The 16,473-nt window shown below is 35.3% G+C and overlaps 1 protein-coding gene and 1 long non-coding RNA gene across 2 annotated transcripts in view; one reads left to right on the plus strand and one right to left on the minus strand.

Moving 5' to 3' along the window:
* Window positions 1–1,091: 1,091 nt before the first annotated feature.
* On the minus strand, window positions 1,092–4,736 carry LOC142611575 (putative pectinesterase/pectinesterase inhibitor 7). The gene is made up of 2 exons (XM_075783643.1): window positions 3,690–4,736; window positions 1,092–2,002 (listed from the first exon to the last, which is right to left on the minus strand). Exons 1-2 carry the CDS (start codon window positions 4,690–4,692, stop codon window positions 1,308–1,310), a joined length of 1,698 nt encoding a protein of 565 aa, XP_075639758.1. The 5' UTR covers window positions 4,693–4,736; the 3' UTR covers window positions 1,092–1,307.
* A 2,725-nt stretch (window positions 4,737–7,461) lies between these two features.
* Window positions 7,462–16,473, plus strand: part of LOC142613593 (uncharacterized) — a 66,513-nt gene continuing 57,501 nt past the window's right edge. The window contains exon 1 of the long non-coding RNA XR_012840290.1: window positions 7,462–7,886. This is a non-coding gene — a long non-coding RNA (uncharacterized LOC142613593). The remainder of the gene's footprint in view (window positions 7,887–16,473) is intronic.

The raw sequence follows: 16,473 nt of genomic DNA on the forward strand, positions 1-16,473 counted from the left end.
TTATTTCTTAATACAATAAAGATAATAATTATTATTGTGTCTATTGTATGACTCTATTAACAATTCAATTCAACATAAATTTTTATTGGTTAGTTGTTTCATTATTTTTCATTATTAAGCACTAGTAGAGTAGCAGTCTAGCACCCACCCCACAACAATAAAAGGCAAGTATTAGACAACTTTTATAGGAAGTGGTTTTTTAATTTAGGCATGATCTAATGGATTTTGACATTCATATTGTAGCTGTGGTCGCACCAGGATTAATTTGTGGCTGTGAACATAACTTTTCATAATACTGTTGGGGCAATTAAGCACCAACCAGTGGTAGTTCGAAAGATACATAATATCTATTTTCTCATTAGAAATATGAATAGGCAAGCCTGAAGCCATAGGAAATGTTTGCTTCTTTGAACTAAAGCCAAAATTGTGATCAATAATTTATTTTATAAATGAAATTTACGGTTGTTAACTTGTTATGATTTCTCCATATAGTTTAAAAATGTTAACTCTATCTTCAATTTTTCACTCAACTTCTACCTCTATTTGGCTAAGCAACACCTGTCCCACCTTGTGCTAGAATAAGTGACAACAAGGTATTGAAAATTGGTTCTAGCAAAAATGCTCAGGAGCTTGTCAATTTCCAAACTGTGTATTTCATACAAATTTCTTTCTTGATTTGTGGGTTAGTAGTGGTCCCAGTGCCACTTTTATTGGCTTCTTGTGTTAATTTCTTAGGGTATGGACAAAGACTTAGAATTAGTTGTCACTTGTGATTTGTGATAATGTTCATGTCTCTAAGTCAGTCATCCAATTTACTAGTAGCAGTCTCCGTTGATTTTAGTCCTTTTCAGTGGAATAAAAAAAAGTTTCTATTCTTCCATCTTGATTGAAAGTAATTGACATTCTTGTATTAAGTAATTTAAGTATACAATACAGTTGATCCTCACTAGCCAAAACCAAGCTGTTCTTTGTAGAAGCTTGGTCATTACATCCTTTTCAATATCACACCTTACCTATGTGTGACGACTCAACAACATTGAGTATCTTTTTTTTTAGAAACACACACACACACATATATAGGGGAAATACTTGATTGAAAATAATTGACATTCTTGTATTAAGTAATTTAAGTATACACTATAGTTGATCCTCACTGGTCAAAACCAAGCTGTACTTTGTAGAAGCTTAGTCATTACATCTTTATTATACTTAATTAAACAATTAATGATGAAAAAAATAATAATAAAAGAGTATGTAAAAGAACAAAGTCACAAACAGCTAGCTATAGCCTATACCTAAGAAGCTCCTCAAATTAAGCCACCATCGTAAGGTACTCCCGTTTGAGGCAACCAATTGTCAGCCAGCAAGAAGTTAGCCACAGTGAAATTAGCAGCTTCCGTAGCATTATTAATCACATGGTAAGTAGGCCACGAAACTCTGTTCGTAGTGTTTGATCCAGGTCCCGTGTTATCATACTCGGCATAATACAATGTGCTTAGTGCAAAATCTCCATTCCAAGCAATCCAACCAGCAGGGTTTATCAAACCATCCATGAAAGTTTCCATGTAAATTGTCCTAGAGTAATTCTTCCATGGCCTTCCTAGGTATGTCTGAAAAGTAATATTGCTTGAAGCCAACTCATCGGCAGCTCTAATAGTACAATTTTGAATCGAGGTACCCGTGTTTTGATTTGGATCTGTTCGACCTTGTGCTGTGATGGCATTGAACTGTCCACTCATTGGTAGTCGGGGGTATATGTTACAATTTTGAAGAACAGCCACTGCGTTACCAAATATGAAATCTACCGTGCCATATATGTCACACTCTCTATAGAATTGCCTGAGAGAATGTGCATATAAGGTGTCTTGATAGGCTTCAAAGCTGCAGCTATAAAATGTGGACAAATCAGCCCCATTTCGAACTGCTACTGCTTGGTGCTTAATTGCCCCAGCAGTATTGCGAAAAGTCATGTTCACTGCCACAAACCCTGTTGCGACCACAGCTGCAATATGAATATCAAAATCCATTAGATCAATCCTAAGTTCAAAAAAACCACTTAGGGTGTGTTTGTTTGGAGTGAAAATAGGGAGGATGGAAAATAGGGAGAGAAAAATAGAGTGAAAAATGACATTTTCTACTGTTTGGTTGAGAGGGGGAGGGGGAGAGAAAAGTGGTGAGGCCCACAAGTTTTCTCTCCTCCCATTCAAAATACAATCTCTCCAAATTGGAGAGAAAATTAGAGTAAAAAGTGAGAAATTTTTTTTTGACAAAACTACCCCCACTTTTCTGGTTTTTTTTTTTTTTTTTTTTTAACGTCATGGGAAAAATATTATAACGTTTCTAGCTCTTTTTTTTTTTTTTTTTTTTTTCTTTCTTTCTTTCTTTTGTTTTGTCAGGAGGTGGTGGGTTCTTCTTTTTTTTCTTTTTTTTTTTGCTCTTAATTTTTATTTTTAATAGTTTAAAAAAAAAAAACACTTTTGGATGATTTTTTATGCTATTTTTTGAAATGTTCACTTTCATCTATGAACAATTTTAAAAAAAAGTATAATATATTCTTTTCTATTTTATTTAAGAGAAACATGATGGTAAATTTATAAAAATCTTATTTCCAACCAAACCAAAAAATTTTCTATCCTTCTACTTTTTCACCCTCTCAACCAAACACAACCGAGGAAAACTAAAAACTTTTCTATCCTCTCACTTTTCCATTCTCCTTCTATTTTCTATCATCTCACTTTTTCATCCTCCCAACCAAATGGACTCTTACTGTAAAAATTTTCTAATGCTTTCTTCTTGTTGTTGGCTCTTGTTTTATTTATTTTTAATCTGCCCCTCTCTCCTTTGTTTGAAAAGTAATATTTTTTTATTAATTTATTTGAATTTGATTTAAATAACGTAATTCAAAATTTTGTTTTTACTCATATATTAAATATTACTATCTTCTAAGGTTATGTTTTCATATATTAAATATTACTATCTTCTAAGGTTATGTTTTCTTAAAGTAAGGCCATAACTTGTACATACACTAAAAGGTAGTTTAAATAGTATAGTGAGACTCATAAATAGTAGCAAAAATAAGTTAAATAATAAAAAAATCTGTCTTTTTAAGTCAATGCCAAATGCACACTAAGTCTAACATTGCTACAAAAAATATGACGGGTTGATTACAATCGCGTAAAATAATAATAGTATCTTTAATGAATGGACAAAACTTATATACAATATCTTAGATGCTATTTTTTATGTTCCTATTTTAAAATTTTGTCATGTGACCATTTAATTAAAAATTACATTTTTATCTTATGAGGAAAAAAAGCTACATAGTAAAATTTTAAGAGAAAAATATAAGGAATAACGCATGACTACTGTACCTAAGTATTCTCTTAATATAACTTATCTTCCCTTAATATAATATGTGAAAATGATATGAAATATGTGAAAATGAGGTTATATTTAAGATAACTTGTCTTATCAACCATTTTTTATTTTTTATTTTTTAAATCTAAAAGTCAATTTTTTCCTAACTCCTAACGATGACCATAATATATACTTATCATACACATAGTACATATTTGTCAAAGAAAAAAAAACGAACATATTATATTTGAATGGCAGACCAAATTATCGAGAATTGAGCCGTTTAGTTGACTTTGGCACCTAGAATTTGAATGCGTAATAATAGTTCTTACCAAATGTTGCAGAATTGAAGGTTGTGGAGTTGTCCACGAAACTGCGGTTGCCTGTGATAATTGTCTGATTGATACCATCTCCAACCATCATCAAGTACCTCTTGTTCTTCGCAATGGACACATACTCTTCGTACACACCAGCCGTGACATAGATCAAGAAGTACCCATCAGTCAGGGCAGAATTGTTTGGAGCTGCAGAAATAGCATCATTGATGGTGGTGAAGTTTTCACTTCCATCTTGACTCACAGTCACAATGTCAGACACCGCAACCACCTCATCAACACCCTGTGACTGAAATAGCTTTCTCCGACTAACTGACTCGTATATTGCTTGTGTCTTGCTTGACATCTTTAAGGGTAAGCGTCCATTTCGGAAACCAAGTTGTTTCTTAATAGGTTTCCATGTTGTGTTTTGCTTTTTCTTAGGCACCCACCCCTTGGTGAAAAGAGCCAGAGAGACACTGTATAGTTTAGTGTCATTTGAAAGTGGGAGAGTGAGGCCTTTCCTTACGCTCCAAGCTGAAGCTGTGACTTGAAGGCCATCCAGACAAGTTTGTTCGTTGGTAAGAATAGCACTAAGCAAAGTCTGGATGTCCTCAGCTTTTGCACTAGAAAGAGTTTTACTAGTGTTGCTCACAGTTTGGAATGAGCTCAAGAGGAAATCCATGTTGAGTTCAGCTAGTTGCCTGCAATCTTCGAGGGCTTGAATTGCTGAATTTGTCAAAGTGGAGCTTTGCTTTAGATACTTGTCTATCATTGACAAAAACTTGCGGGATTGAGACAAAGATTTTCGGACTGTGTACCTGCCATAGTCATAGACATTGGCGGTTTGGTTAGGGAGCACTGTTTTGCAAAAGTGAGGATCTGGGGTGGACTTGCAAATGGTTCCTGGTGAGACTGGGCTGGTTGAATTGCTCTCAGTATCAGCAAAAGATACAGAGGCAAACAAGGCAAGGAAAACGAAACATGAAAATGTAAAGAAAGTGAAGAGCTTTGAAGCCATTGGGGTTTCAAAAAGAGAGAAAGTTCAAAAAATATATGTGATGTGGAGGTGGAATTCACTCAATGCATTAGGCTTAATTTATAGGGAAAGGGGGTGAGCTTGATGAGATAAAAAAATTGTAAAGAGAAAGAGAGAGATTTAATTTACATGGGGATATTGAATATGTGAAGTCAACGTTTACGATTTTTCCAAAGCGCGTTGGTCTTGGGCTTAATGTTAATCAACTTAATCTATTGGTTGCCATGGAGAATGAGGCGGCAAGCTGTAATCCAAATATTAATTAGTGAGTCTAGTAGAACTTAAGCTAATCACAAATCTAGTCTTTTGCCTAATTAATCAGATACTTTGCTGCGGGGTACTACTATATATGTATATGCATGTGTTATCTTTTGTCAAACATGGGGTCGGTGACAGCCACATTGGTGACATATTCAAATACAATCTGCTTATTAAAACATGAGTAGTTCTAATAAATTATTTTATAATTTTTTTTCTTCATAATTTTGACTTAGCAAATTATGAGTATTTAATTATCACTTAAATATAAATATACTATATTTTCTCCACTCCTCACACTCTGACCTATTATAATTATGGCAAAAAGGTGTTAAAAATTATATATTTCCGTGTGATTTTCCTAAAAAGAGACCTGATTTTTGACGTATCTAAATTCCTTTGTATCATCCTTCTCAAAAAAAATAAAAAATTAAATTCCTTTGTATTTTTTTTCAGATTCAGATCCTCTAGATTTCTTAGGGTACTCTACCAATAAATTTTCTTAAATCCTAACCACTCTTTAATGATTTAATGGTCAAAATTCTGTCATGTCAGCATTTTACTAATAATATTCTTAAAATAATAAAATAATGTTGCAAACAAAACAATTAAGATTATTATTAGTGAAATGTTGACATAACAGAATCCAGACTATTAATTTATTAAAAAATAATTAAAATTTAAAGAAATTTATTTGATAAAATACCTTAAAAAATCTAGAGAATCTGGATCATTCGTTTTCCCAAGAGGCAAAAAAATCGTCTCCGCTTAACAACTTTCCACCAAATTCGTCCTCCTTACTGTCAAACTTTAATTTTTAACGTCTTGTCATGTTGGTTTAGGGTCACCTAGTTAATTTAAAGACCTTGACAATTGACATGCAAGTCTTTGAGAAGAGTTAAAATCATGCCATCTAGACTCGAGTAAAGAGTAAGGAATTTTTTAGCTCTCCATTGAGGTGTTCAAGAGATGTGTCAATGGGAAAATAATTGTTAATCATTCATAATTTTTTATCTCGATAATCTCAATAAAATAAAATAAATTTGAGAAAGAATATGATGATGTATAAATTGTCAATCTAGTTCATTTAAATGGTGTTGAATGCTCGTTACTATTCCTATAAAGGTGGAACAAAGGCTCTCTTAAGATGGTCACTAGTGTGGTGTCTGCCACAACATCATCAATGTCAAAGTCAGTATATAGAAACCCTTTTAGAAAAATAAAAAAAGCTCCAAATATCTGAGATGTTTATGTAAGGGTATCTTTAGGTGGAAGTTCTGTACCTTCTTTGCTTCTGATGAGTTTGTATATATAGTTTTGTGGTCTCTAGTTGTTGGAGACTTGATTATGGTTTTAATGCTCTTCTTGTAATGCCTTAGGGCTTATTACTGCGAGTCTTGATGAGGCTCCAATGGTCTGATAGCTAGCTAGTAATTGTCCAATGCATTGAATCCTCTTATTAATGACTTGTCTGCCCTCGTTCATGCCGCGTTGAGGTAGACGAAGGTGTTTCATGAGGTCATCCAAGAAAAGTGGTTTCATCAGTACCATCAGAACATGTACACAAAACTCAAAACCCGTTCATCATTTTTGACCAACATTATGACAACTCATACTTAAAAGTGAATATATATCATTATCATAATGGATTTAGTACGCTAGACTCAAATTATGTAGCATTATTATTTGTTAGGAGCACAAATTAGCATAAGCATGTGATAAGAAGTGAAAACAAACGGTGGGCAAGCAAATGAGATAGAGACTTGCTTTCTCAATGGCTTAAGTTGAACTTACTGACACTGCTATTCTTTTTGTAATAAATGATGTGTCAAATATTAATAGTTGAATTTTTCATCCATGTCATATGGAAGACCAAATGCTACATGTAATGAGCAAAGTGCTCTAAAATAATAATATTTAGATAATGCCTACTAAAAACCCTCTGATAGTTAAGTTAGACATTAAAAGTATAAAATAATTTACATAGAAGAACAGATAGAGTTTCTGAATGATTATATGTGCCTCTTTCTGTCCTTGAAGGCTGATGCATGTAGTTTTCCTTCTTATTAGAGCATCCACAGTAGTGGAGCTAAATTTTAGCAATTTAGCTCCACAAAAAGTTACTTTATCTATTTTACCTACTCATTTTACAAAACATGTTGCAGCAATGAATCTATTTTAGCTTTCAACACAATAAAATAATATAAACATTACAATAAAATAATATATCTACTACAATAAAATAATATATCCCACTATCCAAAAAATATTCAACCACCATTTAATTGAAAAGGTGAATAAATTTTTTTTTTTTTTTTTATAGCTCTCAACTACAGTGCTTATGTATTGATACATGAGCACTGTAGCACTTTAGCTAAAATTTTTTACTTTACCTCCACTGTTGCAGGAAGATTTTTTGTGTTTGAGTGGAGCTAAAATAACTATACAGCTATTTAGCTCCACTACTGCAATTGCTCTTAGAGGCTTTATTCCTAATGGCCTGTTTGGGAGTTTAGAGAGGGAGGAGAGTAGAGGAGAGTAGAGGGGAGGGGAGTAGTGGGGAGGAGAGTAGAGGAGAATGATTACCCTCCACCTTGTTTGGATGTTTTTATAATTAGTAAGGGGGAAGGGAGTAATTAGCCATTCTCCTTGTTCTTAACATTGTAATTTTATAAATATAATAAGGGTAAATTAGGTAATTTACTTTATCAATAATTTTATGTGCTCTACTCTCCCTCCAAATCTCTCCAATTTGGGAGAATTAAAAATGAGGGGGTTGGAGGTAGTTGAAACCCCTTCAAACCCCTTCAAACCTTTCCCCCTCCTTTTTTTAAAAACTCCCAAACAAGGTAATTGAATTACTCCCATTCCCTCTACTCTACTCCCCCTCCTTTTTTAAACATTCAAACAGGCCATAAGTCTTTTATGGTGGTTGTAATGCTCTCGGTGATTAATTGCCAATCATGACTTCATCAACGGTATGTATTGTCTTCCGTTGATTACAAAAGAGTTAGGGGTACTTATTAATAATGCTATTTTTGGCAATAGAAATCTCTTTTTTTTTAAAAGGGCAAGTTTTTATTTAATACAGAATTGATATTTTTTCGTTATTCAGCAAAAGAAAGAGATCTAATTTGGTATACGTTTATCATATCTTTCCGACGACAAAGTGAACAAACTGTTTAGAATCTACGCCCGTAGTTAGCCCAATCGATGTGACCGATTACTTTTTTTTTTTCTTTTTTAAACGATAAAGACGTGTCCCACTGCACTTATCAAACAAATTAAGGTGGACTACTATTTTTGTACTTAGTTATACTTTTCCACTTGTCTCACGTGGGGGGCTCTATCCGTGAGATTGGTGTTAGAAAAATATCATCTACGGTGCGAAAATGATAGAGTAATATCAAAATAAAAGGTAGGCTATATTTATTATTTATACTTCTAACTTTAATCAAATTTCTATTTAGTGTCCTAACAAAAAAAAAAAATCAATTTAATAAGTATTTGATAAAGTCTTTAAGAACAGCTTATCTAGATAGCTAAAATAAAATAAGCACATGACTCAGGTAAGATTTACAAATAATAAGAAAGAAAAATTAAACTTACTTATAGTCAAAATTCAATCGCACACTTACTCTTGAAATATTTTATTCATTTCAATCATTTAATTTTTCCGTGGATTATATCTTCTTCTTATATCTTTCATACTTGTAAAATTTCTAAAAAAAATTAAAGATCAATAGCTATATCATCAATAAATTATTTAAATTGCAAGTTTTTGTAGTTTAAAATTATGTATAAAATATAATCTTATAGATCATATAGTAAATAATATCGGATTATCACAAAATTTAACATATATATTAAGAACGTAAAAAACATGCAATCCAACAGTTAGATTTTCAAAATATGTAGTAATGTTAAAGATATTGAGCAAGGTTGTAGACTTAAGTTACAACCAATTTTGTAGCTAAATTTTATCATTTTTTATGTATTAAATGTAATATTTACATCTCTTTCCATAACAATGTAATATTAAGTATCTTTAAAAACAACATTGTTAGCTAGTTTTTCGATTTTAAATGGTAGAAAAAATATTATTTTTAAAATTTTTATTTTTCTTGAAATAATTGATTAAGTAATATTAAAAAAAATTAAAGTCATAATCGTTTCTTTTTAATAAATTCTCTCTCTCTCTCTCTCTCTCTCTCTCTCTCTCTCTCTCTCTCTCTCTCTCTCTCTCTCTCTCTCTCTCTCTCTCTCTCTCTCCATGCATTTTTTGGTCGAAGTTGGAGTACTAGTCACTCGTCTCGCCAGCCTAGACCTCCCGATCCTCTAGTAATAAATATTACAATGAGCCAATAACGCATTAACACATGTTTATCCAATTAATTCGGCATGACTTATTACACATATTTAATTCTATTAATTTACCATTGACACAAGGCCGATATCCCCCTTGAGAGAAGCCATGACGCGTGACACTTATGCCTAGACGTTTTTGCTTTCTTTATGTCATATTTTTTTGTGTTATGTTATATTTTTTACTAGTTTTATAAGGTGTGAAGCAAATAAATCCAACTTTTTGAGTTTTTTTTTTTTTTTAGAAGAAAACTTTTTGAGTTGTGGTGTGCCTTTGTGTTAGAACTATTTTTCCTCTCTCCTGAGTGTGTGTTTGTTTCTCAAAAAAAAAAAAATTGAGTTTTACCTATCACTTTAATTTTGTCAATTTTTTATTAGATGGATCCCGCAATAACTCATCTTTAAAGAGCACTTATGACGTCTGCTGCTAATGATAACTCTTTATCATCAGATTAAGACCCTAATTAGTTTTTGATATAAATGAGAATTGAATCTCAAATCTCTTATTCAACCATAAAAAAGTGTAAAAAGTTATGCATAAGATATAAAAGCAAAAAATAAATAAATAAGGAAGAAGAAAAACCTGCAAAGTTTAATACTTGGGGCTTAGTCCGTTAATTTCTACTGGTATTAAATTAAGTTTAAAAAATAAAAAAATAAAAAATAAAAAATAAAAAGAAGGAAGAAGAAAACCCTGCAAAGTCAATGAAACATTCAAATTCAATACACTTGACTGAAAAGCACAATCTAACCGAGTGAAATTAATTGACCCATTTATTGAAAGACGTTAGCAAAAAGGGGCGCATCACGACGGTGGACGCGGACCCTAGCTAGTTTCACCAACTCTAAAGCTTTCAATTATCATTGTTCGTCTTTACCTTGCAAGAAGGGTTCGCTTTAAAAAGTTAGAGAACCAAGAATTTCTAACTTCAAAGTTGTAACGCGGAAACATGTGCTGCGACTGCGAGATAAGTACGAATGGAGTCAAGCTTCACCAAACCTTAATTCTGTTTTTAAGCTACTCCACTTGCATTTATGCCTTTGGATTATTAATAATTGACTAAACTGCAACGGCTAAGTCCATAAATATTTGTTTCCAGAGCTAAAATCTGAAAACAGAATAGCCTTAACTAGCTCAAAGTTATCATTAAAAAATTATTCGTATATCCTTTATAAAAGTAATTAACTTGAATTAATATAGGCCCTACAAAGTCAAGGTTTGTAGATTAGTATATTTTTGTAGGGTACTGAATGTTTGAAATCAAAAGCGTGTGCAATGTATGTTGCTGAGTCAATGAAATTGGAGCCATTAACAGGCTGGCTGGAGATGCTTCGAGGACATGGTTTCTGGGCGCAAGGGACAAAACTAAAACACCTAAATCCACCGACATTTCATTTGTCATGACTCATGACTCATGACTCATGAGGACCTTAATTTGCTTCTTACAACTTGTTTTTTTACGTCTCTCTCGGTCTCACCAAATGTAATTGATCCAGGGATGTTGCTTTCATGAAACCTTGATATTGCCATTTGATTTGTTTCAATATCAATACCATATGGGCCTGAAGCCCCTGAATCGTAATCAGCTAGCTGGCTCGATCTTCTCTTTTATTTTTCTTAGTAGTCATACTTGCAATAAGAACATTACCTCATTAAATTAATAAAAAATGTTAAAATTACTACAAAATTTACAAATTAATGTAAGAAAATAACTCTATTGGACAGTTTGTACAATGCTAATATCAGGAAATGGAATAATCGGGAATCATTGATGTAAAAAAAATTCTTTGTGTGTGCAACATAGTGTATTCATGATTTCTCAACTAAGTTTTAAAATGGAATTACTTTATTGTTTATAAGTTAAAAGTTTGACTCTATGTCTTTTTCTTCCTCCTAAATGAATGTGATTAGCGGAGTATAACATACTTCAACTGAGACTAATTTTTACATTTATCGAATTTGTGTTTGGTACTTTGAAGTTCGCTGTTCGGACAATTAATTCAATATGTGACGTTAATGTTGAGATTTCATTTATAAGTAATGTGCTTGGTTAAACGGTTTTTTCATATTATATTTAATATTCCACATAGGAACATAATAATACTTATTTCTAACACATTTTAAGAAGCATTTACATAGTTCATGTAACTACTTCTAAAAATGAAAGGAATATAGTGAATATATGGCTAATGGGGAGCCTAACAAATTAGTAGACTAACTTTAACTTTGTTAATGCTTCTAAAAATGTAGGGGATATAGTGAATATATGGCTAAAGAGATCCTAGTAATTAAGAAATTAGTAGACTAACTAGCCTCTGAGCACGCGCTCACGCGCGTGATCAAAGGCTCTTCTATTTTTTGGGTAATGGTTAATTTAGAGCATTTATTATAATTTGGGATTACTACATTTTTCAATCACAGAAAAAAAAAAAAAAAAAAAAAAACCTAGGGGTGTGATGATGAAATAATTTTTCATCATACCCCCTAGGTTTTTTTACCACACATATATACTCATCACACCCCTAGGTTTTTTTTCTGTGATTAAAAAATGTAGTAATCCCAAATTATAATAAATGTTCTAAATTAACCATTACCCAAAAAATAGAAGTGCCTCTGCGCGCGTGCTCAGAGGCTAGTTGTCTTCTATTTGTCTACTATGTCGATCATAATATCTCCATAGTTCTCGACGACGTTCTACGTCTTTGGTATGAGTCATAGGTGTATTGCACATATATACATATTCAGCACAATAATTATTCTCTAGTCCAAAGAGGGTGTATTTAAACCTGTAAACATTGTAGTAATATGTGCAATTCTAATAAAATTTTAGTAAAAGTGGAAGCATGTCTATGTTAAAATTTTGTCGTCAAATTTCTTAAATAAAAGTTTTACAAAATAATATTGCACCCTTATTTTTGAGTTGCAATGGTCTTACACTAAAATATGTAAACACAATATTTTAGCCATAATATAATGTTTTTTTTAAAAAAATAGCTCAATTGGTTGAAATTTCCCTCCCCCAACTATTGAAGGATATATATATTTTGTATAGAAAAGGCTTTATGTTATTAATTGGTTGAAAATCTATAAAACGTGGGTTTTTATTTTTTTCCTCTTTTCTTTAAATATAAAAGTAAAAAATCAGGGAAAAATTATTTCTAAATAATATCTAAATAATAGGTAAAATTTTAGGAATAAAAATACTTAAAACATTTATAAAAAAAAAAATTAAATGTAAAACAGTGCTGGCATATTAATAGAATACCTAAAACATTGGGATTTTTTTTTTTTTTTTTTTTTGCTTGAAGTTGTAAAAAAAATAGGAGACCAACGTTGAAGGACTCACCACCCCCAAAAAAAAAAAATGTTGATGCAAATTTATTAATTGAGGACAGGTAACACTTGATGCAAATTCAAAATGCATGGTTTGTTTGGAGTCTTTTTTGTCTTTTGGTAAGTTATTTTGGAACAGATTAAATTTTACCAATTTTTAAAATTTTAAAATTTAAAATAAAGTAACATTTCAAACTATCAAATATAAGATATATTTAAGGGTGTAGGTTTTTACCCCTAAAAGTTAATCTATTATTTAGAAGCAATTTTCAGCACAATTTTAAAATTTTATCTTTAAAGATAAGTTCTCCAGTATCATTCTTGCTTTAGTATCAAAATAATAGGCAAAATTTTAGGAATAAAAATACTTATTTTTTAAAAAAATTTAAATGTAAGATAGTGTAGGCGCACAATTGTACCTGGACCCAAAGACAACTACGGGCTCAGGCCTAATGAGCCTTAAACAATAAGATTTGTAGAGTGTGGGCTTGAAACCTAGATTAGAAGTACTGAGAACTTGATAACAGGCTAAGAGTTACAAACACATGTAAATAACAAATGATAATTATAAATAGGCCTCCTCGAACATAAACCGAGGACTACTTCTGTATTATTTCTATTTCTTACTTAAAAATTACAATTCTTAGTTTTTTTCTTCGTTGCCCATCCTCCCTTCTCTTTGGCCTTCACCCCCCTTAAACACTTCCTTCCCTGATATTTTTTGGACAGTGACTAGAAGTTTCAGCCCTACTGTTCAGGGGTCACTTCTCCATTAATGCGGCCAGGGAGGTAGGTACAGAGCCTTTAATGCGGAGGTGGCAGCCTTTACTCTTGATATTTTCTTTGACACTGGTGCATCTAGAAGGTTCAAGGTGTCCCCCTTTAACCATTAGTCTTTCCAGTGTTGTGCCTTGACCTTCATAATGAAGTTTTGAGTTCTCTTGGATCTGTCCGAGGAGAAGCTCGCCCTCGGCTATATCCTCAGGTCCTCGACGTATGGGTCAATTCGTAGAGTTTAATTCTGGAGTAGGTCGGCCCACCATGCTACAGTCCAAAGGCCCATATGCCCACTTAGGTCCTTTTACTCCCCACAATAGCCCCTCAAAACTCTATTTTTCATCGTCCGAGGAGGAAAAAATAGGGTTTTGATTCAACGAGGACTTACCCCACACGTTTTGTAAATAACTACACATGTGGAAATCGTTTCGCGTTCTAGAGGATGCCACTTGGCGGTTTTATTTTCAAAAACGCGCGCATTTATTACCGTAAGTTACACCTTGTCCCCCACGTTCAACGGTGAGATGAGCATCCAACGGCCCCTGTTACTCCATGAAAATTTGGGGGGGACAAATGCAATTTCGAGGCCGCTTCCCGCACGTCGTGACGCTTCGGGAACCTGCGCCCTCATTTATTTCCTCAGAGGCTAATCCCATCAAAACATCAGTAATCACCTTTTGTCTGCAGAAATTCGTGAAAATTCGCACAACTTGAAATTTGTAAGTTCTTATTCCTTTTCCTTAACCCTTTCTCCTTGGATCTTATCCTTGACCCCCCTTTTAAATGTTCCATCTCTTAGAACTTAGTCTTTCGTTTCTTCCTGATGGGAAAGTTTAAGTGTCTAGTAGATACTGCTGCTGGGATGGAGGGTTTTAGAGCTAAGTACCTCATTCCCAGCGATGTAGGTTTAAGATACTGCCCGGCAGAAGCCGTGGCCGGTTCTAGGAAAGCTGGAGAGGTCATCATCCCAATGGTTGCCTTCGTAGAAGGTGGGATGACCCTCCCAATGAAACCCGTTACCAGGGAGTATCTCCGCAACCACTGATTGTGCCCCGATCAGTGCGCTCCCAACGTTTTTAGGGTCTTAGGAAGCGTTGATGCTCTAAACGAGCAAATGGGTCTGAACCTTACGTGGCATGATGTCGTCTTCATGTACAAATGCCACAAACTCACTGGAGTAGGTTATTACATCAAATCCTGCTCTAGCGTAGTTAGGTTGATCTCTTGTTTGCCCAAGTCCAATAAAGGCATGAAGGATGACTACCTCATCGTCTCTGGCAACTGGCACGACGGCCTCCACTGCCCAGTTGAGTGGGGAGATCCAGGTGCGACACCTTAGGATTTAACTTCCCACTCCATAACTCCCTAAATCATCTAGACATGTGCATTCGCATTTACTTGAGCGTCTAACTTTAATTTATTATATGTTCTACAAATCTAACCATGTTTGTTTATTTGGATGTTTTTCTTTGCAGATAAGCAAAACGTGTGCCCACGCTTAAACCACTGCAACATTGCAGATTTGAATAGAGTGCTACGCTCCGAGGTGTTCGTCAGCGGAGAGTTACAACTTAGGGCGGCCCACTTGATTCTGGGGTACGATCCCATCTCCTCGGACTTCCAGGAGATCGAGAACGCAATAATCGCGGGTGATCGAAGGCGTAGGAGAATTAACGTAGCCAGACCCCACTTTTTGGCCAACCACGACATCCCTGTCGCCCCACACACAGTGTTGTACACACAGCCCATAGTGGTAGTTCCCCTCGTTGTGCACTCTCAGGCAATTGCTGTCCCAGAGGAGCGAGTGTCTTCTTCGAACACGTTGGACGAGGAGATAGAACAATTTCAGTTCGAGGATTCCCCACGACCTCGCGGAAACCCGTTCGTTGTTCTTTCCGACGAGGAAGAAGAAGCAGCCGAAGCCTCTGGGATAGAAGGTCTAGTGGTAGCGCCTCCAGACGACAGCTCCATTGAAGAAGAGATGGACGAGCTGAAGGGCCTTATGACCGCAAGAGGCGCACGAGTGGCGAAGAAGGGGACGAGGGGGTCCCAAGTTCCCCCGGCTCTACCACCACCTCCTCTTCCTACAGCCGACCCCAAGCCTCCAGCCGAAGATCCCAAGAAGAAAAGGAAAGCGGAGGCCGAGGGGGCTGGAGGTGAAAAACAAAAGAAGATAAAGCAGCCCGTGCCGGCCCAGCAGCAAAAATTGGACAAGGGCAAAGGGCGCGCTCGCTCAGTTGAAAGCGGGGAGATCAGAGATGTGGCTGAAGTGCGCCGAGCACCAGCTACCTGGTCTCCTGACTTGAGACTGGACGGCGCACCCATTCCCTGTCACTCCAGCATCAGGGCAGTCCAACAAGGCCACGCCCACCATTTAGCCGAGGTGTTGGAGCGTCCTCTTCTGCTGCCCAAGGACATGGAAACCTTGGAGAAGATGGGCCAGCCGCAGTTGTTCCTCTCATTAAAAAGGGGTTTAGCTCTGGTAAGTTCCACCTCGCACTCGTAATTTATATTTATTTATAAACACTTTACCGTATTTAACCTCCTGACATTTTTGCAGTCCATCCAAGAAGTTTTTGCGGCCGAGAAGTTCGTGGAGGATTCTCGGAAGCGCGCTGGGATGGAGCAAGAGCTAAGGCAAGAGGCAGAAAGGTCCCTAGGCCAGGCCCTAGCAGAGAACGGGAAGATTACGTCACAGCTGGCCGACCTGAAAAGAGAGAGAGATGGTGACAAGGCCAGCTTGAAGACGATGGAGGGCCAAGTGGAGGGGCAACATAAGCTTCTCCGCCAAAAGGATTACGAGCTCGCCCAAGTCCAACAGGCACGCTCTGACTTGGAAAAGGAGCTTACGCGGGCGAAGAAGGAGGCTCGCGCCCATAATCACGCACTAGAGGCCGCGAAGAAGGCCAGCTATCAGGAGGGGGTGACTAGAACGCAAGAACAGCTGACAGAGGCTTTTGCGGCCTTGTGCCGAGAGTACTGTCAGCAGGTCTGGGGAGAGGCCATGAATGCAGCAGGGGTTCCTCAAG

The sequence above is a fragment of the Castanea sativa genome, chromosome 10 (assembly GCF_040712315.1).
Source record: "Castanea sativa cultivar Marrone di Chiusa Pesio chromosome 10, ASM4071231v1".
Classification (NCBI taxonomy): Eukaryota; Viridiplantae; Streptophyta; class Magnoliopsida; order Fagales; family Fagaceae; genus Castanea; species Castanea sativa.

Excerpts from the sequence above, each read along its gene's own strand:
- LOC142611575 (XM_075783643.1), bottom strand. The coding sequence starts at position 4,692 with ATGGCTTCAAAGCTCTTCACTTTCTTTACATTTTCATGTTTCGTTTTC. Across the intron at positions 2,003-3,689 it reads CTTCAATTCTGCAACATTTG|CTGTGGTCGCAACAGGGTTT; the intron begins GTAAGAACTATT and ends TTCATATTGCAG.